This window comes from Apaloderma vittatum, unplaced genomic scaffold (assembly GCF_000703405.1).
Source record: "Apaloderma vittatum isolate BGI_N311 unplaced genomic scaffold, ASM70340v1 scaffold1966, whole genome shotgun sequence".
Classification (NCBI taxonomy): domain Eukaryota; kingdom Metazoa; phylum Chordata; class Aves; order Trogoniformes; family Trogonidae; genus Apaloderma; species Apaloderma vittatum.
In genome coordinates, this window is record NW_009721038.1 from 80,549 (window position 1) to 105,516 (window position 24,968).

The 24,968-nt window shown below is 40.1% G+C and overlaps 1 protein-coding gene across 1 annotated transcript in view; it reads right to left on the reverse strand.

Moving 5' to 3' along the window:
• Positions 1-23,362, reverse strand: part of PLD5 (phospholipase D family, member 5) — a 56,731-nt gene extending 33,369 nt beyond the window's left edge. The window contains exon 1 of the mRNA XM_009871204.1: positions 23,250-23,362. Coding sequence (XP_009869506.1) covers positions 23,250-23,286 — 37 coding nt within the window. The 5' untranslated portion in view covers positions 23,287-23,362. The remainder of the gene's footprint in view (positions 1-23,249) is intronic.
• Positions 23,363-24,968: the final 1,606 nt, after the last annotated feature.

The window sequence follows — 24,968 nt, forward strand, 5'->3', positions numbered from 1 at the left end:
TTGGCCCCATCAGTATGTTTGCAGGACTAAATCCAGAATATACTTAATATTAGGTGAGCTTAGGGGATTTCTCACATCATTATCGTTCTTTCAGTGCTAGAGAGTTTTTAAGATTAGTTGATTAATCTGAATTAATCATTGCTGAAGGTAATTTAAAGTAACCCACTCATCTTCACAGTTTAGCCATCACAGTAACTGGGGAAGAGAAGTGACAGTAAACAGCAGCCTGGAGGGCAGTAGCGGTATCAGCCATCTCCTATTAAAGATCCCATGGGATCTTCAGTACCATGAATTCCAGTAATGGTTAGGTATGAGTCACAACTTCAAAAGAATTCCAGTATACCTAAAGGACTAAAATATATTTCTTTTCATCTAACTTTCTACTTCTGACCTCCTAAGAAACATTTGAGTCACAATTTTAAGCAACAGTTACCAGTGCTAAACATTTATTTTTTATTATGAAAACTGCAATTCTCACAAATTATTCTAGAAGTTCCGACATCAAGAAAAGAAGAAAAATCAGGTAAGGTTTAACTTTTCCTGAGGCACCAAGCATGCAACATAGGCTTTTGAGCAAGTTACAGAATTTAGTTCATTGTACTATTACATTTGCTGCAACCTAGTTATCTTTTCATTTTTTTTCCTAGGTATCACCCATTCACATTCATCTGTGCTTAGAAACAAAGGCATTTTCCAGTTTTCCTTGGAACGTGTTGCTGCTGACTTTCAGTCCATGCATTAATGAGCAGAATTCTGCTAATTAATGAGATAATATGTGTGAAATGAAAAAGAAATCAGGAAACACCACAGCAGGTGTTATATTGTTTAAACTGTTTTCTGATGAGTAAAAAACCATAAAAGCAACTCCTACTAGCTGAGGAAAACAGTTCTGTAAGGCACTAAACTTCTAGCTGCTTATTTGACAACGGTGTTTAAAATCAAGTTTAATGTAGCAGTTTGCCGTGATGATATTTTCTTTCCATATATCCAATTTTCAATATTAAATGGCAGTATGAATTTAACACCCGCAACACACCTACGACAAATAGGTTATAAATGAAATGTTAGGATTTTTGTACACGAAAGGTAAAACAGTTGGAAGCAATGATGAGCTTCCTTCTCATAACTGGGAACCTAAAATAAACACAGCTTAAAAACATTTTTGAAACATCCAATGTCAAACAAAATCGCTGATTGCCAAAATTACAAGAGGAGTCTATTTAACAGTAATATTAACATTAAAAATAGCGGACATTTTCAGTAAGCCGACACAAAATTCAAAAGTTGTAGACCAGGATTTGTCCGCGTCTGCAGACTAGACATGGGCATAAGCAGTAGCATAGGGCTATCACTCTAAAATATAATCTAGGCTTCAATTAGCAAAATAGTGAATACAGCAGTGCAGCATTACACATACCATTAAAAACAAAATCTAGAAGCCAATTTCTTTTCCTTCTACAATCAGCCAATTCGTAAGGCTAAGGACACAGTATCTCCAAGTTAATTTAAAAAAATCTCATGTGTTGCAAACAGCAGCTGCTCTGCAGCCTATTAACGAATCCCTAACCTTTGATGAAAGGAAACATGCCTCAGTATTGATAACTGCCTCTGTTCCAGGAGCCCTTGAGAAGGCCTTATCAGGCCTTCAGCACAATCCATCACCCCTAGCAGGGTCCAGGTCCCAAGAGGAAATTAAAAATGGACTGATCAATACGTGAAGCTGTAACATAACTCTTTATCATGCTGCAATCTCAATCACACAAAGCTTTGGGCCTACTGCGTTCAGTCAGAAGGAACAATTTGTAGGCTTGATTGCTAGTGTAGATGCCAGAGTCTTCGAAAAGAAATCTAACAATTTTGTTTCACTGAAGATTAAATTTCAGTGTGAGATCTTAGACAAAACTTGTACTGCCACTTAAAACTCAAGTGGATTTGCCAGTTCCATAAAACTAGGCATTCTAAAGGTTGTGCTGCATTGCCCTCTTTCTGCAAGAAAAACCCCCACACAGAGAGGACAACACCATGGAGACCCTGGACCTTTTCCATGTGCTGGGAACACAGGCCCTGGCAGGTGCTGGGCTGCAATTTGGCCTCTTTGTTTCATAATGGAGAAAGAAAACAGAAGACATTAGTAGTATTGCAAAAAAAAAAAAAGACTGACTTTTCATCCATTTCCAAAAAAAATTAAATTTCCAAAGTAATCCCAAAGAAGAAGTGCCAATTTACCAAAAGTGCACTACCAAGTGCCATTTAGCATTTCTAGCCTTATGACATCCTGTTTGATCCAGCTGCCTGCTCTCAGGTACTCCACTAACAATACCATGAAGGTGACAGGACAAGCTTGACTTCTAGAACAGGACTGTAAGAATAGGACCTTTTCTACATATTTGTGAGCAGGAGTTTTAATCAAGAGCTTACCACATATATCCTCTAACATGAAAAACTATATGTCATTATGAAGCGCATCTTGGCATGCCTGTGTTGCAGCTTATGCTAGCTGTGGATTTTACTGCTGCTCAAGCAAGGTCACCAGGCAGCTACACAAACTGCGAGACTCTTCTTCACAAGAAAAGGCAGGAGGCTGGGGCTCACAGGGCTGCCACTCAGCTTCCAGATCCAAGTTTAAGCAACAGTCTGGAGAAAGAGCACCAGAAGCCTTTGAATCGAGGACCTGCGAGCGATCTAAGATATTCCCAGAGACAACATTGCTGAGCCAAACCACCTCTCTGGTAGATACGGTAAATCATTTTTATAAAGAACACCTAGAAAGAGCAATTGCTATTATCACAGCTGCCTTGAAAGCAAACAGTCAAATTCTGCCTGCAACAGTTTTCAACAGAACCAGTTACAGGCTAAACTGACTCTGGAGTTAGCAAACATAACGCCCAAGAAACAGAAGCTTCATTTGCTTGTACTGCGGCTAAAATTGGCCTTCTGTCTTCACAACTTACTTTATTTCACTATAGTTTTTTTAAAAACCAGAAAGAAAGAAAAATAGGAAAGGAAAAGCCAGACAGAGATGTCTGGGAAGATGCAGCAGCAGTGATGGGTGATTCACAGCACGCAGAGCAGCGATGAGAAAAGCACCAAGAGCCCTGACCCCATTAGCCCTGACAGCAGGAAACAGTGCTGCAGCAGCAAAGAGGGTGAAACGAAATTAAGATACATGATCTCATGGCACATGTTGGGACTGTGCATCGTGCAGAGCCCTAGGAGAAAGGGTCGTGGAGCCAGGCTGGGCTCTGCTGCCCCCTGCTAAGAACAGTAGAGTTGTAAAAGTGGAGGAGATGAACACGGGGCTTTTGAATGCCTCTCCTCCATTTTGGAAAAAAAGTTTTCCAAGTGCAGGCTGTAGAGTCACAGTGGGCAGTGGAAGGGGGAGCACACTGGAGAAGGGGGAGCTACACAGGGCTGTTGGTAGGATGGAACAGGGAGGCTGTAGAGGGATCAGAAAGGAGAAAGGACAGCAGGATACAACGAAAGCACTAGTATATGATATGATTTTGGCCAGAGAAAGCAACACTGCTTACAGCTCACTTTTACATTCGCAGTTTAAACCTGACAAATGCTTCTGCACCACATCTAATCCACTGCGCATCTTCCAGCTGCTGTCTCCCATGTAGCAGCTGCCCTCTTCTGCTTACTCCATCCCTGCTGTCCCTTCACTCTCCTCATCACCATGTCCATATGCTTTGCTCACAGCACTGTTTTTTTCCCCTCTCCTAATTCTGTGTATTCCCAAGCAAATACTCCAAGTAATGTAACCTTTAAAAAGGAGTCTGAGAGCATGAGCTGTGGCCTCTTTGTTTCACCTCCCTGCTGACAGCCACTTGGCACGCGAAGATACACATTTTGATCTATGCCTTTTGTAGGATGGCCTCAAGCCAAAGCCAAGAGCAGACCTAACTAGTCCATACGGCGAGCCCTAGAGCTCACAAGCACATGCACACTTGAATACAGCTGGTGTTTGAGCATCCTTTACAGCCCCTGGCATGGCTTCTCTGGGGACTGCTGCATGGGCAGGAGGCTGCCTGTGTGGCACCTGCCATTGTACCATAGTCCCGCTGTATTCTTTCAGCTAAACTGAGTTTTCAGATGAGAACAGATGCAGCCAGCCATCGTGCGCTAACTCAGAAAGATCAACAGAAGATCCTTTATCACCCCTAAGTCCCAAACTTATTACACATCCACTAGGATACGGATGTGTACACATACAGATAAAGTGAATGTCTTCTTCCTTACATTTTGGAATAGACATTTTCAGTTTTTTAATATGCTTTCAAATACAGGCCTTAGCACAAGGTATATCCATCAATTAAACATAATTTTTATTCTGTTGAGACAAAAGTCCAGAGTTTCTCATACCCCAAGTGGCAGAATAGCTGTCTTGTATTGAGCAGACAAAAGTGACACAGGTAGAGGATCATCTCCCAGAAGTTTTCATTTTTTTTTTTTTGACTGATTGTGAAAAGTCTGTAGGTGTTCCAAAAGCCCCGTTAGTGTGACCTGTCAGCACTCAGAGGAGGACAAATACAAAAGCCGAGGATTGGACAGCTTGACAACAAAGCTATTCTTACTACGTCCTGAATGACTGAAAGACAAAACAGACTATATATTATTTCTGTGTTCTTTATGGAATATTGGATTTAAAATGCAATTTAAAAGTCTGCTTGGCCCCAGAAGGATTAATGATTCAGTATTATTTTAAAGAGAGAACACTCAAGGACTTTTAGGGAAATCGCTGATGGTAATACCTTAACTTTGAATCAGCTGTTCTGTTTGCATTGCCCTCCACTGCTCACACACAAACCCCTCACCTTTTTAAAAACTACCAGGACCAGATCCTGCTACTCTGCAAATATGTGCTATCCCTCAATCTAATGCCACAGTAATTTAAACAACAACAACACAGTGTACAGTAAAAACTTTCCTGCCTTTTTTTTAATAGCTCCATATGCAGCTGCCACATACACAAAAATGAAATCATAATCACTCGAAGAAGTTATGTTCTAGTACAAGCACAAGCAAACCCCAGAAAGCCTCTGCAATACAACTTATTCACAACACCTTGGCCTGCCTTCAACTGCAGCACTCAAACTACCTGCATGACAAATCTATCTTCTTTCTGAATGAAATTCCCACTCACTCCCAATATACAATCAGCCATAAACTACGTGCACACACAGCTTTTCAAAACAACACCCGTCCCTAAGTTAATGCTGCCATTAGGCTGCTTCTGATGAGATTTTTCATGAAAAATTACTATAATGCTTACTGCTTTATTTTACAGCATCTGAGGTCACTGATACAAAGATAATTTTGAGGAAATCAGTGCACAGGAGAGGAATCAGTGACTGCAGTTCCATGGACCCCTCTGGTCCATCTTTGGAAAGACATGAGTGCCTGCAGCACCCACTGGAATTGCAATGGATGGGCTCATGTGCTTGAGGCTGCAGCACAGGTGATTCAGGAAAAACACATAGAAAACACTTGGGCTCCCCAATTCAAGAGAGTCAGAGACCTACTGGAGAGAGTCCAACGGAGAGCTACAAGGATGATTAAGGGACTTGAACATCTCTCCTGTGAAGAGACACTGAGAGAATTAGGGCTGTTCAGCCTTGGAAGGAGATGGCTGAGAGGGGATCTTATTGACGTATACAAATATCCGAGGGGTGGGTGTCAAGAGGAAGGGGAAAAATCTCTTTTCAGTGGTGCCCAGCAACAGAACAAGAAATAATGGTTTTAAGTTAGAACACAGGAAGTTCCACCTCTACATGTGGAGAAGTTTTTTTACTGTGAGGGTGACAGAGCACTGGAACAGGCTGCCCAGAGAGGTTGTGAGACTTTCAAAATCTGCCTGGATGCGTTCCTGTGTGGCTGCCCTAGGGGATGCTGCTCTGGCAGGGGGGTTGGAGTAGACGATCTCTAGAGGTCCCTTCCAACTCTGAACATTCTATGATTCTGTGATGCCCCTGCTCATCTCCACTGGCATGTTCCCCAGACAGCTCATGTGTCCGTGGCTGTCTGGAGCTTGGAAGAAAAGCCGCTATAAGAGCACTTCCCTCAGCAGACGGGCAGCAGTTAAGGATCTCCCTGTGGAGATGAGGGTGTTGGAAGAGAGAGGTCTGCATTGCTGCCAGCTGACTTCCCAGCCCCCTCTCCGGGCACTGAGCCAGCTTCTTGCCTGGTTCCCTTCCCTCCCCAGCAGACTGTAACATGCTGTTGGGCTCTTTCCTGCATGATCAGGGAGAATAAATATCCTCTACAACTCACCACTGGTTTTTTGCTTTGATTTTCACTCATTCAGTGGATTAAAATAATTTCCCTGAGCCAGCACAGCCTCAGAAACTGCTCTATCCACACAGTTAAGGAAGTCAAGAATTGAGTGGGGGAACAGGACACAGAAAGAAAAAGAAATAGTGAGAATTGAGCATTATGAAACCCATCTCTCTGACTGAATAAAAAGTATTACAAAATTATGACTTGCATGGTTAAAAACAACCCCAAAAAACCGCATGACAGTGGCATGAACAGATCTCTTTTTCAGCAACCCTTCCCTCCACTATGTCCTCAGCTGTGCCCAAGTAGCTTTTTTTGGGATCCAAGGAATGAACCAGATCAGAAAGTGGATTCAGGTTAAAAATAAATAAAAGTAAAATGGTTGTTTCAAATGTAGAGCAATTTACTAGTCCAGTTCACCACATGGCAGTAAACGATTTTCCTGACACCACTTCAGGCACAGCGTGTGGGAATGATTGGCTTGGGACAGGGTGCAACAAGATGCAGTAACTGCTTATGCCAGTGCTGCCATATAAAGGTACGCCCACGTCATCACAGCCTCTGTTCCTCTCAGAACCAGGCCTCTCAGAAATTCCAGGTGGCAAGCCTTTTTGTTTGCCTTTTATCTTGCATAACCATTTGTCTCATGGAAACAAAGCAGACAAGAGGGCAATGCTGGCATTTGCTTGGGATGACATTTCCCACGTGCTTACACAGGGGTCCACAGTGACACAGAAGATCCAGAAAAGACCCATGAAAGGATCCTCATGTGTGCTCACTGGATGCAGGATGGCAGATTATTGAGAACAAAGGAAAGGTCAGAATTAATTTTTTTCCATTGCTTGTTTAACTTCAATGACATCTCAGGAGCTAGTTAGTTCCCAAGGTAACATTTATCTAAATATGCCCTTACAGTGGCTTTGAAGATGTCAAATGCTGGCCTTTGTTGCTAGTCCAAGTAATCAAAATACCGATTTCTCAGCTAAGTACCCTGCTGTAAACAGAGTTCAGTGTAGGAGTGTTACAGCTCTCACCCACATGAATGCATTTTGTGCTGCCTGCTGGGCCCTTTTAATTTATCCAGCAGAAAAAATGGACACATAACCAAAATGCTTCCTACACCATGTCACAGGAGAGACAAAAGACAGTATTTCTTTATAATACTGACCCACCTAGCTCTACATAATTTCTGATTCACTGACAAAAAGCCAAAGGTTCATCTCAAATGCAGCGTGGGCAAGCCATGACAAATACGACAGCACAGACATAAAAGGTTCCCTCTTTACCCACAAAACAGATACAGCACATGCATGCTCCACTCAAGCTTCCCTGCCAAATAGCAGGTAGCTCAGCTGATTAATCATGTGTGGCCATGTTTAATTAACCTACACACAGAATTTCAGACTGCAAAAAAGGAAGAAATTCACGTGACTACAGACCTCTGGTCCTTCCAAAGATGGAAATCCGCTTTCCAGAGCAAGCTTTTGGCTTTCTCATTTTCACCCACAAGAAAGAGTGCCTCCATAAATCCACAAAAGTACTGAGATTCTATAAGGAAACCCATAAAATGCAGTGCAGCCCATGTTAAAAACCCTCTATATCTAGAAACAAGATATGCAGCCTGGTACCCCTTTCTCTAATGCAGAATATATAATGACATGATTTTAAAAAGTAAATTAACCTTGTTAACCACACATTTTTTTTAATTATTTGCACTGTAATAGTTCTTTCCTTTCTTCCCATTTCTTTTCCTTATACCCTGTGGTGTGTACTTGACTTATTTAAGATTTTTAATTGTTACCATGGAATTTCACATTCTTTATTCTCTACCAGAAAATGCCTATTCCATTCTTAACAAAGACACACCCATATCACCATATCCTTGGGAGGCACATGCTGCCACTCAGTAGATATTTCATAAGCAAGTACCACATAAATGCAAACAGCCAGGGCTGCAGTTCATTACATGGAACAAGTCAGGAAAGTAGACATTCTTCAAGTCTACACATTCCCACCTGGATTTGGCCTTGGAAGTCAGTGATATCTGTACTATAATTGCTACGTAAGACTCCCATTTCAGATCATCTTTAAAAACAACCAAAAAAAATTCAGTCTGTACACAAGAATTTCATGTAACATAAAAAGATCCAAACAGCTTTTCCTTGCTCTCTAATAATTTTACTGAAGGTAGGGAACATTTTAAGCCTATGAGAGAAATCCTCATTTTTGCACTGACTTGACTGACATCAGTATTTTTCAATCAAATTTTTACTTCTTTTTGAGCTCTTTATGGTATTTCATATCAATAGTCATAGATTATTTTGAATGAAACTTTGAATGATGAGAGCAACGATGATCAGTTCAATTCTTTCTCCTTAGCAGAACTCAGCATTCCTCTAAATAGCATTTTCTGAGTACAAATCTGTTTTGTGAGTCTGATGATTCAGTAGAGTCTGTAAGATAACTAGTGTATAAAAAAGTTTGATAGAATATTTTAAAAAGATTTCCACATTCTTTTTTTGCCCTTCATTATGGGAGAGGAGGCTGCTCATTTACTAGATGAAGCTATAAAAGTGATTGCTATAGAGATTGGAAAAAGTAATTTTCCTACTTAGTTGATCCAGGCGACAAAGTGTATTACTGCTTAAAGGAAGACTATAATGCTATCAGTAAAAGCATTATTAAAGTTGGATTGTGGCTTTCTTTCTTTGTCTAATTATAATAACACACATTTTTACTATAAAAGAAAGCTATTTTAAATATAACAGAAAGATTTGTACACTCATACACTGCTTGCCTCACTCCCCTTCAAAGACTCTTTGCTTTGCTTAGCTTAGCATTATAAGCACTAGACTTGTTTATATACTTCCTAGAGGAAACATCCAAGAATTCAAGGACAGTTTTTCACGTTAATACATGAGGAATCAGAATCACAACCCTCTACGAATGAACAAGGCTAAATCCCTACCAAAACCACAGTGATTATTTATCCCTATCTCTTTTTTTAACTTATCAACGTGATTTCATTCTGATATTTATATATTCTAAACCCACCAATATTGGCAACAGTCACTTCTAAATGTGCTGACTAGCAATAACATAACTTGTGCAATCATTCTCAAAACATAGTCCTCAGACATCCATAAGTCTGCTTTGGGTTCTGTCCATTTCTTTCCCATGAAGGAGAAACCTCAGTTCCGGAAGAAGAAAAGACACTGCAGGGCAGGCACAGAGGTGAGGATGAGGGTACCTCCTCAGAGGGAAGTAGTAATTGGTCCTAAGCTTTTTATTTTTGCAATACTTTCATAATAGGATCCATTTCTTTTCTGCACCTTCATTAACTGATTCTCTGAGGAGCGCTAGAGTATTATCTCCAGGTAACCAAAAGCCAAGAGCAGTAGCTGACCCGGCCAGGCCCACACAAGGAAAGCTGAGACATAGCCAGAACTAACCCATGTCTGCCAGAGGTGCAGACATTTCCTTTTACTGCTACCTCCCACTTGTCTCTCGGCATCTTTGCCTACCTCCTTCTTTGATCCTGCCCTATTGTTCTGCCAAGTCAGCCCTTCACTTTTCTATCTTTTTCAGATCATTCCTATCTCAATTCCAACTACCTTCCTTTCATCACTAGCCCACCAAGAACATGCTTCACCTTTTGCCATCATTCTTTTCTGATCTTTTCCTAAATTAACTACTTAGTTTTTCTGTTTCTGCCCTTCTCTTCCACCTGATTCATTCCTCCCTTTTCTTTCATTTTCCCCATGACTTTCCCCCCACGTCATTCTTCCTCCCTCTCTTTTACTCTCTTCTACTTCATCCTCAGTTTATCATTTCACTCTTGCCCTTGCTCACTCATTCATTGTTTCATTTATCGCATATATTCATTCAGTTATTCATTTGCTCCCTCATTCTCCACTTACTTGAGGAACATATTTTATTCTCTAGCTACATACCAGCGTAGCAGCATTCTCCAAGCCTTTACAAATAAATTTGTGAAATGGAAAAAATATGTTTTCTTAGTCTGAGGGCTAATGACAGTTTTGAGGTGCCCAGTTTGGTCCTAATTTTATTTTATTTAGCATGTGCTAAAACTCCTGCAGGTATATTAACTCATGATATACAACCCAAAGGCTGATAAATATTGCTGATGGCTATGCCAATTGGGACTCTGGGAATTTCTTCTTGCTCTCTTAAGTCCAAACAACAGCTGAAGCTGAACTTGTGTTTCTTACTGTGGGTCTAAGGTTCTTAAAAGAACAAGGCACTTTTACAGTCTCTTTTACAAAAATACGCATGAAGAATAGACACTACAGCTCAGAAAAGTCTTATGCTTCATATTCTACTGTTCTGATCAGCCTCTCTGATACATTTTTGAGGGCTTCAGCATTCTGATTTGGTCACTCAGATACTTCATACACTAAAATTGAGACATTTTTAAGAGACAAATGGACATGCTCCAATATCAAAAGCATAAAAATCCACACAGTGGACTGAAGAAAAATGAAAAGCATTTGAGCAAAAAATGTCTTGTCTTTGAGGAAGTACATAGGGGATACAAATCAACAGGTTGTCAGTTAGCAGCTTTTGAACGTAGACTGACTTTCAGCTAAACAGCCTATTTGAAATGCAGAAAGTAAAACAAAAGGAAGACACAATTCCACAGATTCCATGTTATTAGCTGGGTGAAGGACACACGCAACGTACAGTCAATAAAAGTGACAGCACGCTGAAATCACACAGGATTTTAGTGTCCCAGATGGACTAGACCACAAATATTATCTTATTTCTCCAGCGTAAATATTGGCAACTGTCCGTGGAAGACAGGAATATGGCTATATTACTCCCCTGTGACATTTTGAACTGGTGGAGAACCAGGTCTGTCAGACGTTTTTCTTTTCCAAACACACAGAACAGAAGGAAGTAGATGGAGGACACTAAGAGAGATGGACCAGTTTAGAGCCATCTGAGATGACTGCAGGGTACAGGACAGGCTGTGTAACTGGACTGCTTGCACCTGCACACTGGGATCCCTACAAATGTGAGGCCAGAAGGCAGTATGTGCACTTCTAGTCCCAATAATCAAATCATGCACTTGGAGCCAGTCCGTTCAAGGCACTCACTCTAAGCTGCAGGAGAAAGGGCTAACATTACTTTAGAAGCTCATCTGAAGTAGCTAGCTGGACACACACCCAGGAAAGCCTGAGGCGTGAGAATATGGGGCAGCAAAACAAGAGAGAGAAAGGGAAATCAATTAGATTCCCACTATACTTGTGGAGGCCTCATCCCGAGAGGTGTTCAAGGCCAGGCTGGATGGGGCTTTGAGTAACCTTGTCTGGTGGGAGGTGCCCCTGCCAATGGCAGGGGAGTTGGAGCTAGATGATCTTTAAGGGCCCTTCCAACTCAAGTCCTTCTATAATTCTATAAAACACATGTAAACTGGAAATGATAAAGATTTGATGATGAACATGGCTAAAATTGATATGAACTATAGTGAATGAACAGGCAAGCAGGCAACTCCTGCAGGAAAACCATGAAAGATTAAACTGAAAGCAGTACGAGACATTAGCTAGGCCCTGTAAGGATGACCACACTGTACTCAAGCTCGCTGTCTTTATAACAGCATCATCTGCATCATACAAGCCCATTCTGATAGTTTAATTTCAGAAAGCAGACTTTCATAACATAATTATACTTAGAGGAAATCAAAGGCCAAAGAGAAACATCTTTACTAGTTTCCTGGCAATACCTGAATACATTTTAATAGTGGCTCAGCATGAATGTATATGATTAGCAAAACCAAATGCTCCTCTCCCAAGAGATGATGTAAAGACAGTATAAAAGACAAGCTAAAGAAGAATGTTAGAGATAAAATAGTATCCTTCAACAAGCAGATTTGAGTCCAAGTGAGAAAAGAGAGAAGGAAAGAAAGAAAAGTAAAATTAAACTCAGGCAAGCTAAATGTAAAACTATATAAAGTGAATCAAAAAGGTTTTGAGGAAATATGGATACTGAAGTCTCAGAACATATTGCTACTGTGCACAGTATTTTGTGGAGACAAAAATACAAATAGGTTCAAAGTTATTGCACAAATTTAAGGGAAAAAACACATACCAACACCACAATAGATTGCTGAACTCCACGACAAGGCAGTTCCTAACCTAAAATTGTTAAAAGGATATACAGACTGAGGGAGTATCTTCACCCACTTGTTTCAGTTGTTATACTCTTTCCATAAGATGATGTTTTGGTGACCCCAATAGTGCAGAAGACCGGCCTTTAGTCTGATTCCATTGTCTTATGGCTGAGACCAATTGTTCAGTGACCCGTTGTTCAGGAACTGTTATTTGGCAACAATAACCCCCTGTAGAGCTAAAGACTGAGGGACAAGTCGCTGGAGAGTGGCCTGGTAGAGAGGGACCTGGGAGTACTGGTTGACAACCGGTTGAACAGGAGCCAGCAGTGTGCCCAGGTGGCCCGGAAGGCCAATGGCATCTTGGCTTGTATCAGGAACAGTGTGGCCAGCAGGAGCAGGGACGTGATTCTGCCCCTGTGCTCAGCCCTGGTGAGGCCTCCCCTCGAGCCCTGTGTGCAGGGCTGGGCCCCTCACTGCAAGAAAGACATTGAGGGGCTGGAGCGGGTCCAGAGGAGAGCAACAAGGCTGGGGAAGTGACCAAAGGGAATGTCCTATGAGGAGAGGCTGAGGGAGCTGGGGGTGTTTAGCCTGGAGAAAAGGAGATGCAGGGGGGACCTTACCACTCTCTACAACTGCCTGAAGGGAGGTTGCAGTCAAGTGGGAGTCGGGCTCTTCTTCGTACTCTGTTCTCAAGCCTAAGCGTTAGAGAAAATCGCTCTTATAGTGTGTGCAATAAGAGATGGAAATGATGGCAGTAACATAGCAATGCCTCTCTGGGAACTTTTCTTCCAGTTGAATCACTTTAGAACAAGCTTAATGTAATTTATTTTCGAACCATTAGACTGTGTAAAAAATCATAACACATCAAAGTGCTGTAGAAGCCTAAAGTTAATTTGAAAATTGATATAGGAGATTACCAGAAAGATCAGTTTTAGTGAGATAGTCCTTTTTACAAAGATAGAGCTTGGTAACTAATGCTGTATAAACTGGCAAGATTTGGTCACATGAGTTTAGTTTAAGCTACGACTGTGCTATATGCAACAACCCAAGGGTAAGCACAGTTGAGTAGCCTTTCCAAAGTGTTCATAAAATGAAAAGCAAATGGCATCAAACAGCTTGGTTTGGACATATATTAATGCTCTTGAAAACTTCTTATATAACTTTGAGCACATAATACTTCAAGTGCAGGTTTGAAACAGAAATCATTGAGCCAAGCAGTGAAGAAACTAGAAGAAAGTAAAAACATGTACACAGCTTTAGAGATCCAAGTGTCTGTGTCGTGTCACTTCAGATGATGGTCTTCTCAGAGATGTCCAGATTAGCACTTGTATTTCAGTCTAGATGATATAAAAAAAAAAACTTGAACAAGGTGAAAGGTCAAAGACTGGGAAGGCTGAAGCTTTAAAAAATATAGCAAATCATTCCTATACTCTGCTCTTGTGAGACCCCACCTTGAATACTGCATCCAGTTTTGGTGCCCCCACCATAAGAGGGACGTGGATCTGTTGGAGCGTGTTCAGAGGAGGGCCACAAGGATGATCCAGGGGCTGGAGCACCTCTGCTATGAGGACAGGCTGCGGGAGCTGAGACTGTTCAGTCTGGAAAAGAGAAGACTTCGGGGGGACCTAATAGCTTCCTTCCAGTACCTGAAGGGAACCTACAGAAAGGCTGGGGAGGGACTTTCTACAGGAGTGTCCACTGATAGGACAATGGGAAATGGGTTTAAGTTGAAGGAGGATAGATTTAGATTGGACCTTAGGAAGAAATTCTTCAGTATGAGCGTGGCAAGACTTTGGAATAAATTGCCCAGAGATGTTGTGGCTGCCCCCTTCCTGGAGGTGTTCAAGGCCAAGTTGGACAGAGCCTTGAGTAGCCTGATCTAGTTGAGAGGCATCCCTGCCCATGACAGGGAGGTTGGACTAGATGATCTCTAAGGTTCCTTCCAGCCTAGGCCATTCTATGATTCTATGATTCCAGCAAGACTGCTGTGACTGACCAAGGCACAATTTTAGGAAGACAGTCTGCCTTTAAGTGAATATGAAACATAGGAACCACATGAATGGACAAGACAAACTTTATTGACCATAAATTAACTTGCTTACTTTCGACCACTATGCAGGACCATTAGCCTTGATCTCTTTTCAGGATGAGATACTGTTAGTGTTTTCACATACGAGAGAAAGAACGAGATGCCAATATTTCTGCAAAGGGAGCACAGCTACCTAACAAATGTTTTCTGAGCTCAGATGGCCCTGGCAACTCTTACCCGCTCTTCAAGTAATTGTACGTAGGAACTTGCATGCTATCCATATGTTTTAAAAATGTCACAACTAATTTCTGCTAATGCCATCCGTTATTGGCTCCTTTGTACTAAAAAGTGTCAGTGACTCAAACTTACTCTTTTTTTTTTAATTTTAAATTTTTCATTTGAAAGCCAAAAAGAGCTCAAATAGAAAACCACTAGCCTGGTATTTAGAGCATCACTTAAGATATATAAATCCAGGTTAAGACCTTATCTCAGAATTTGCAGGTACAAATGCAAAAGCTTCTGTACAGAGTGAGGACAAATGCATGGGAGACCTGAGGCAGGGATATGAGTCCATGTCACTCAAATTTCACCTCTGAAGCACAGTGGCTCTTTTCTCTCTCCTTATTTCGACTGAAATTCTATCTATGAGCTAGAGAGGACTCTTTCAACTGCAGGTTTAATCAAAATGATTTTTTTTCCACCACAAATGATTCTTGATGTGGTCTGTGATCAGCAAATGTTATAAAGTGGAGCCACATTAGTTGATTAAGTTCACTGGATTTAGTGGCCACAAACATTTTGGCTGTAGTACTGAAAAAGGCTGCTGTTTACACACAGAGGAACAATCTTCCAGAGCATTGTGGCAGAGTTGTTAAAGATGCAAAATTTATGAATATGTAGCAAACAAAATGCAAAGTCTACAGAAACAAATTCTGTAGAGTTTAGAATTAGAATTTATTTCTTGTATATCTGGTTCTGATGGGCACAGAGTTTTGGCTTTAAATGAACCTTTTTCCCCCCCTCCTTCTTTGCAAAACAAGCCAGTACAACCTGAGGTCCTGGTTGCCATCAGAATTTAAACTATAGTGAGTGGGGTTTGGTGTTTTTTGTGTGTTTCATTTGCTTTTTCCTTATTGGTTGTGGATATGACAGCCTTATACTGTTAAGTCTCTTACGCTAGAGAACTCTGTATGGCAGGCCATGCCTAAATCTTAAAATTGGTGTACTCCAGACTCATATGAGAAAATAAGCTGTTTCACATTGTGATCTATTATTTGGTGATATTTGTGCATCCAGTAAAAGTTTTATTCCAGACTAGGCATCTAGTTTCCTATTTCCTGTAGCATATACAATAAAACTTGGACTATGGGCAGATTTTAATTTTTTTTTGAGTTAAGAATCAGGTAGCAGACAATGCCAATCAAAGATATGTTGTTTACCCCAGCCCCTCATTTCAAATTGCACAGAAGGATCAATACTCCAAAGTTTAAAAAACCCTGCTCTACAATCAGAAGTTTACAATAATTATTTCACAAACAAGGGCAAGACATTTCTTTCAAAATACACCTGGTGGTAGTAGAAGGAGCAGAAACAGGAAGCCAGGTTTCTTTCACCCAAGCGAATGTGTGACTAATACTGCAAACAGAGATTAGAAGATTTTCCGCAAACTGTCATACATCAAGCAGGAGGCTCTAAGGGAGTGCTACTACAGAATACTCTCTGCGCTTCCCAATCCATTGTAGTTGCAAACTGTTTTATGAAGTTCAAAATTTTTCAATACCAGCTTAAACCATTTCCTTCCTGTCAGGTGCCAGCTAAGGTAGACATTTCTTCTTCGAATTGACAATTTTTAAATCATTATCTGTCTGAACGTTTCTAATCTGCAACTCAGGTAGATGTTGTATGTGATCTTCATGTGTGTCTAAGATGAAATAAAAATGCTACCCACATGCTCTTTTCAGCCACTTTTCATAAGGTTCGACATGGCTTACCTTACATTGCAGGATCTAGCTCCCCAACTGAAACAAGTCAAAAACATTGCATATGAGTTCTTATGGAATTTAGGCATAAAATCAATGCTGAACACTTCCTTGCTATCAAGACATTAGTGGATGTGTGCACACTTAGCAACATAACTTGAGGCAAGAGAGTTTAGCTGCCTAAACAGAAAGAAGTTTACCCACAAACCAAGCAGGAGTTTCTACATGTTAATGTTGCCTAGACGCTAGGTAGATACTCAAGATACGCTTGAATCCCTGATGCAAAGCTGGCACCCGATTCTTTTCGGAAGATGGAATGCAATTTATTTTGAAAGTTCTGCTCAGCATCTCTCATTATGCAGAACTCTGTCAGAGTTATTATGTAGTTCTAGGATGCAAAGAACATGATGAGATCTTTCATCTTGGAGCTGCCTTTAAGATTGCTTGTCACAAGCTGGAAGTTGTTGAGAAAATGCCAGGAAACTCCAGCAGCAACTAATAAAATCTAAATCAAAGTATGCATCTATTCTGTTGTGGGTACCCAACAAATATAAACTAAGAATAGAAAAGGAACAAGGCCTGATTTATCATAAATCAAAATATAAAAATGAATTTAAAATCAGATATCAAAGGCCTTGCCAGTACGATTTTTATTAGCTGCCTTTTGAACACTCTCATACTTCAAGGTGTGGCTTAGGCAGAATTTTAGAAAAATGTCAATATTTAAAACCTGAAGCGAGTGTTCACATCCACCTTTGTTTAACTCTATGCAACTCAGATCCAAATTTCTTACTTCCCTCAGGAGGACTCACCCCTAGTCTACTGGTCCTTTCAAAGGACCCTGCTTACTTGTTCCTGAAAAATTATAGGGAAAAAAAATAGTCTATTTTTGGTACTACTGCATTTTAAAAGAGCAGGACCTTATCTCATCTTCAAAACAGTCTTGGAGAATGTCACATAGTCTTGGAGAATACAGCCTAGGAAAGATTGATGAAGAAAGCAATGGAGCTACAACTCCATTCAATGCCTTATATAAACCCATCAGCTGAACTTCAGGTCTCAAGAGCACTCTTTGCACTCCTACAAAGCATGCAGCAGATAATATTTCTATGGTACACTGTGCAAAAACTGGCCACCTGGACAAGCAGAAATCTCTTCAAGACCCAGCTTCAGAATTTCAGCTTTCTGTTGTGTGAATGGAATGTATTTTCTTTTTAGTTTTTGCAGTGTCTTTCTTTGATTCTCAACCTTATATTCATGTGAAAAGTAATTAAAGGCTTACTTGAAATCATAAAAAAGCTTGGGTCAGAAGGGTCCTCAAAAGATCATCCAGCCCAATCTTTTGTGGGAAGGCAGCCTATATGAGATTTTCTAACACACTGTCCCAATCACATCTTGAAAACATGCAGGGATAGGGACTCTACCATATCCCTGGGGAGGTTATTCCAGTGAATGATTGCTTTAACTGTAAAAAAATTCTTTCTTTTTAAAGTTGAGATTAATGTACTTAAACACAGAAGTTTATGTTTTCCTTCCAAATCATTATGCAGCTACTAAAACCAGTTTTGAAACCAATCTAGACCTTTCCCATGCCTCAGAGTCAACTGCTCATCAGGCCACTCCTCACAGGGGAGGCTTGTCTACGTTCTTCTTAAAATTGCCAGTGATAGCTCTCTCATAATCTGCTACAGTCCACTGTCCCAATATTTGGAACATTTTCTCTAATATTGAAACCAATTTTTCTGGGCTGAATGTAAACCAATGTCATCATGGTTTACCTTACCTTTCACACAAACCAAAATTGTCCACAACCCAAACATCATTTAGGCTCAGAGAAACATATCAGAAAATGCCCTCTCTTATTTCTATATTTTTATCTTTTCCAGAGAACACGGAAGTTTCTCCCAAATGGTGAATGCCACATTCCTAAGGTTTGCAGTACATAAAAGCTCTAGGTCAAAAAAAGTGATTAACTCACAGTTTGTTTCATAAGGAGGAATTGGATTGATGTTCCCAGCTTTTCTCCATCTTTTGTATGACATAACACAAGTCTTTCAGTTCCTCTGTAAAGTACAACACGACATCTTTGCATTCCCCCAAAACCAGACAGGAAAAGGGAACATGACTGTGACTAAAGGTAAGAACTCATGTCCCACAAGTATCACAGCTCTAAAGCAACGCAAAACCCTAAGTTTGCCAACAGAAGCAGACAGAACATGGGACTAAACACTTTTCACCTGATATACAAATCCTATTCACTATTGCTGTCCATTGTGAAACAATTTCAGTAAAACAAGTACATGAAAAAAGCCAAAAGCACTAAAATGCATTCCTAGGCATTACATGAACTCTGAACTCTGGTGCCATGGCAGATCAAACCTATGTAAACCAGGTTCTAGTGGCCCTACCTCCTTTGCCAATCCCTGTTATGGGTTTCCTGTCTCTGTGTTGTACCCAGAAGTTATGCCTGTGAGATCATACACTGGGTGGTGCAGAAATCTAATACAAATTACAATTAAATCAGCCCCCTAAAGGCAGTCAGTAGCCAAATCAGCCCCCTGAACTGTCCTACGACATGATCACTAGTGCAAGGAAGAAGGCAGCAACAACACACAGTGGGGAGAGCTAAGAGGAGGCTGGGATCATACAGCTGTCCAGCCATAAACTGGTTTAATTTGTCGTGGAATCATATGTGTTACTGTCTGCAATCTAAAGTGCACAAGTAAAAGCACAGAAAGCATCTAGAGCTCCACTTCCTACTCATTTCATTGTCTCTCTGCAATAATAATTTTTTTTTGTTTCTGTGTTTTGGTTGTATCTGGTTAAGAGAGAGTGTAATCCTGGGCAAATGTACATGAACTGTTTAGTGAATAACAGCTCGTGACTTTATATTCTCCAGTTTTGCTGCCAACACTCAACAGCTACTGGTTAAGTTAGCTGATTTTTAAATTTTTTTAATCATCTTGTGACATGGACAGACTCCTCTTTTCATTTCTGTCTCAGCTAGTACTGACAAAACAAAAAGCATTCCTTACAAATACATGAAAAATAACTCATGAAAAGGAAGTATTGGAAAAAAAGTAAATTGAAAAGGAACGAAGCAATGCGTATTGAAGAATGGAAATCCAATGGCATGTCTTAAAAAAGCATTAACACTGTCATCTAAAATAAGATTTTAATTAGTAACGGATTTAGATTCTGTACACGTAAGAAGTGATACAACAACCTGCTAATTGGAGACAATACTATTCAAATGTTACTGCAGAACAAAGACTGGTACATAATTATTGCAAGGAGTGGGAGGGTTATAAGAAATGTTTCAGTCTAGTAGATTGAACCACAGCTGAGAAAAAGCTAAAACTGTAACCTTGAAAACAAGCATTAATAAGCTACTGTCACCACACAAGAGGGATAAAGAACATGTTTGTTTACATACGGAATGAATTTTTGCTTACTGCAAACCTACCTTTCACAAGACAGTCATATACATATATACACAGTATTTGTGTACATACGTGAAAACGAAATACAACTTTTAACATTTACTATAGAGAAGCAAGACTTCACACTCTAGGACTGCATATTACAAAGGCTCCTATGGAAATAACTTCACAGTTTATAGCTTGTTTAGTAATAATTTTGACAACATGAGCTGGGAGAACTTACGTGTGGTTGATTTTTTAAAATTATTAATATACATTTTAAAAAATACTACTATAGGAAACAAATGCTCAGATCTGGTGCCTGTGTTGCCATTAATAATCCCTAATTGTCTCTGAGACAGAAACAGCGAACGACCTCACCTAACAGTGATGTTGTAAAAAGAAATTAATTATTACTGTATTTGCAGAGCACTCGGCAACCACATTGAGAAGCAGCACAGAAAAGCCTATGAGGAAATCAATCATTCTACATTCAGTGCAGGATCTGGCAGATGTGCAATAAAGCAAGCCTGGAGACATACATTAAATATGAAGATAAAAAAAGATTCTAGCCATTAACAGCAGAAATAATATCCCCTGAATGAGCATCGTCTGCCTTAGGCATTAAATGCTTGACACAGTACCATTCAATACAAGGGAAAAACTTCTGATTAATGTGGTAAGATTATAGCAAGTACCAGCCAGGTAATTCTACGAAAATATAAAATTTGATAATGTAATTAAAGTCTATCATAAATACATGTTTTGGGACTAGTATTTCCTTGTTTCCACATGCTTAATTCTGCAGCTAAATAATGCTCCCACAGTGCAGCAATTACTAGCAAATGGACATTAACTCAGCACTCAAAGGCTCCTGTCATCACACTCCTAGGTGTGTTATATATTATCACACTGAATCAATCCATGTTTCACACTGCAGCTGCTCAACTGCTTCTGTAATCAAGCTACCCTGTTTACAGCTAGCTCAAGAAAGTCAGGATAGCAAAGACACGACAAAAAAAAGGCTTAACAGTGGCAAACCAGCAGGTTCACAGCTAGCTCAGATATCTGTACTAACATTGCAACTGTAAATTACTAATTTTATTTTATTCTACATCAGTTCAGTTCTGCTCTCCCATCCACATAAGTGATGCTTTATCTTACCCCATCAGTTCAAATCTGAAGTCAGATTTCAACTTTCTCCTCTGTTAATCAGTAGGGACGGCTGCTGGAGAGGAAGGATGTGTAGGGAGGACTCTAGGATGCACCCCTGGGTTGGAAAAGGTCTATCAAAGTTGCTTTCTACAGTACTTCAGAAATGGGGAGAAGAGGCAAGGGGGCTCCATGCATGCCTGCCTAGAAAAATGAAAGATGTGCTAGATGGCAGAAACAGTCCCAACATCTGTGCTGGGATGCAGCAGTCCTGTAACATATCACGCTTCCTGGTACAACAAAACCCCACTGCATGAAACAATATGGATGACCAGGTATTATTCTTCAAGTAAACACATATAAACCCATGCCACTGTGTCAAGACTCAGACTTTGATCTGGGTTACTTGTCCGAAAGGGCACACTACCTGAAGATGCAGCCTGAGGCAGATAACCATGGGCTGAGTAACTGAGTAACTGCAGCCTTAAACCTTCCCGGGCAGTGGATCTACAGGTACATCCTGGGGCTGACACCCAAATTATCCCTCATCCTGACCCCAGGAACCAGCCCGCAACAGCATGGGGACACAGCTCAGGGGTTCTGATCACCAGTCTGCTGAAAAGGAAGGCAAGGCTCTTCCACCTCCTCTACGCAACAGCAACTGTGTCTCACATTTAAAAGGACAGCCCACCACTTGGAGACAGTCTGACTCTCGTGTACAATTTGCCTTGGAAAGAAGAGGCTAGTCTATGCTTACCTAGCAGGGTGAAGGCAGGATCAAGCATGCAGGAAACTCCCAGAGTCCCACAGGGTACGTATATGGGTTTTTTCCATGCTACTGCCCATGGCTTGGGCTCCAAGCATATTTACTGCTTAGGAACAATCAGCTATTTATTAGCTGGTGAATCACAGAGTATTGCTCGGGTCCTACTTTGTCTAATCCAGACACCGCAAGTGGGAGTTTAGATCTGTTCAGCCAAATGTATTCTACTCCGCCATCTCGAGAAGATTCAAAACTTAGCTGAACTATTGATATATAGTTACTGCTGTCCAAGAGGAACATTTCTATTAATAAAAGGTGCTTGGCATACTTTCTAAGAAAAATCTGACCAGTTACAGGGGGAAAAAAATGAGTTATTTTCCTGAATGTACATGTCCAATTGATGACACAGAGTTCCCTTTAAAGTATCAATTCTGATTAATTTCTGAGGATGCAGGTGGCCAGCAAGAGATTAGTAAATTTAGTAGACAGATGTTACAGGATAACACAGCAAGCTTAATGATAGGTTTGTCATCAGCTAAGACAGTGGTAGTAGGTAATATTTTTTCTCCAGCAGATATGGAAAAGACTAATGTAGATACATTTGACGTTATTAATATTTGCATGCTATTAATATGTGTGTATTATTAATATTATTGAACTAATGGAAAGAGGGGTAGAATTAGAATCACAGGGAAAAGAAACCACTTTTCAAAACCAGTTTCATTGATATTGATATTAGAATACCTGTTTCTTTTTCAACACACATCAGAAAACCATAATTCCTTAATTAACAGATGTGTGACAAAGCTGATATATTCTTAATGGTTATCAAAGGATTGGTATCACTTTTTGTTATGTAACAGAAATAATCAAAGCCCTAGAATAGGCAGTGTCATAAAATGACAAGTATCTGTAGTTAATATACTTAAATAACATGTCAGTCTTGGTCAAAAGACAATTTCTTTAAGGGACCAGAACTTCCATTTGTAATGTTCTTTTACAAATTTGAAGCCTCAAAACAACAATTAGGAAAACAGGCACATAAGAAATATGTATAGCACAGAAAACCTTATCAGTTGGCTAAATCTAGCTGATGGTCTATTTTGCAGTGCTTCAGAATCATGAGTACCACAGACATATTGTTTTATGAATTTATTTTTGCTGTTGCTCAAATTAGGAAATTATCTTAACCCACAAGGTACGACAGCAGTCTCTCAGGTTATGTTGCCTGCCATAAGAACAGCTACAGCGAGTTTAAAAACCTCTCTAATTACTGCATCACCTTTTTAAACACTTGCAAACTGCAATCATCAACTACAGTAACAGAATTTCAGATTTTTGATAACTATGAACCAGAGAAAGCTGAAGGATTATAGGGTAATAGTGTTAAACCAACAGTGTACATTTTATACACTATCCAAGTCTGCATTTTAAGTAAAAGAAACATTATGTAGCAGTCAATAGCATGAAAACATAAAGACCCTGGTCTTACCCTTTGTTTTCAAGTCGTTTAATACCTTTGATTCCATGGGCAGTATATCGCTCACCAGTTTTATCTCAATATTGCGGGATGCCAGTTCAAGCAATTTTTCAAAAAGACGCTGACCCTGGGAAGAACAGTAAAAGAAAGGAGAATTTGTAAGACAGAATTGCTCAAAGAGCATACCAACAAATTAAAGATGCATGTTAAAAACTCCTCATATTGCACTACAGCTAAGTAAGTATATTTCTAGATATGGTAAAACCTGCCCTAAAGGTTAGCAACTCAAACAACTTTTTCTTGGACAAATACTGTTTTGAAGGCCAACCTTGCTTCTTTTCTCAGATTGTGCAATATTATTGATGACAGGTGACACGTAGAGAATAAAGTGTCCATTTTTTTTTATGTTGCATAAACATATTTTCACATTAACTTTCTTCTAAATGATTACATTCTGTTAAATTAGGATTAAAAGTGCAAGGAAAAAAGAGTTTATTACACTTATCCCTTATTGATTTTTTTTTAAGTGGCTCTAACCACACTACAACACATTTTCAAATGGTCACAAGCTCATCCTTAGATAAGCTATGCCAGAAAGGAAATCAGTGATCTATGTTATTTCACATGCTTTGCCTTTTTACGCTATTATAACTTCACTATCTAAGCCCTATTTCTAACACAACAAAAAATGAAATCCTGTGCTTAGCTAGATACATGTTGAAACTGAAATTAAGATTTCTTTCCCATGAAAGAGACTACTGTTTATGTTTTACTTTTGTAGTATTTGTCTGCTTGCTGACTCAAATTCACAACCTAGCTCCCTGCTTATCCCCGGACACGCAGGAATTTAGTCGTCAGTAAGATGCTGCCACAATGAAAGCATTAGATGATAACTAACAGAACAGGAAACCAAAAATACGGCTTTGCATGAAGCTCCAAATGCTTCTTGTACTCAGACTCAACATTTGTTCAGGTGACGAGGTGGTCTCATATGTAAGAAATAACATCCATGATTTAACTTGCACCTTCAAAAGCCCAAAATCGCTGAGTTGCTGTGGAAGTCAAGGAGAGGCTTGTCCTCACATTTCTCATGAAGCTAAAAAGATCCTTAATTCTCACATCAATGGTTCTGTTGGTGTTCATTTCTTTAAGGAGAAGAGTGGCTGGATGTTACCAGATGTAAGAATTAATGAGATAATAGTGTGTAGAGGATGGATGCTGCACACAGAGTTGTGCAGCATCTCCACTGTGGTCCTGGGGAAGCAGAGGGGCACTGACCAGTATTCCTGGGTGCCCCACTCCCCTCAAGAGGGTCCTTTCTGCAATTGTTTGCATGTCTAGGCTCTAATCAAACTGTGGAAGAGCCACCTCTGTGCTGTTGTCTGCTGGGTTCCCAGCCCATACCTTGACTTGCAACCCAGCTCCCCCATGGCAACAGGTTCCTGACATGTCAGAGCTCGGGCAGCCTTTGAACCCAATTCTTCCAGGTCCACCAACAGTTTTGATTTTCATTAGTTATAGTTTTGCAAAAGTGAGCATGGAAAATTAAGGACTAAAAGGTTTGCATGATGTAAATTAATTACGTATATTTATTTAGAAACTTAGCAATGTAGAAACTTAGGTGATTTAATTTGCTAGATAGAAAGAGACACTGTTTTTGTCTGGGTTATCTGTAAAATCTAATTTTGACTAGAAGCATAGTAGAAAGCTACACCATACAAAAATACACAT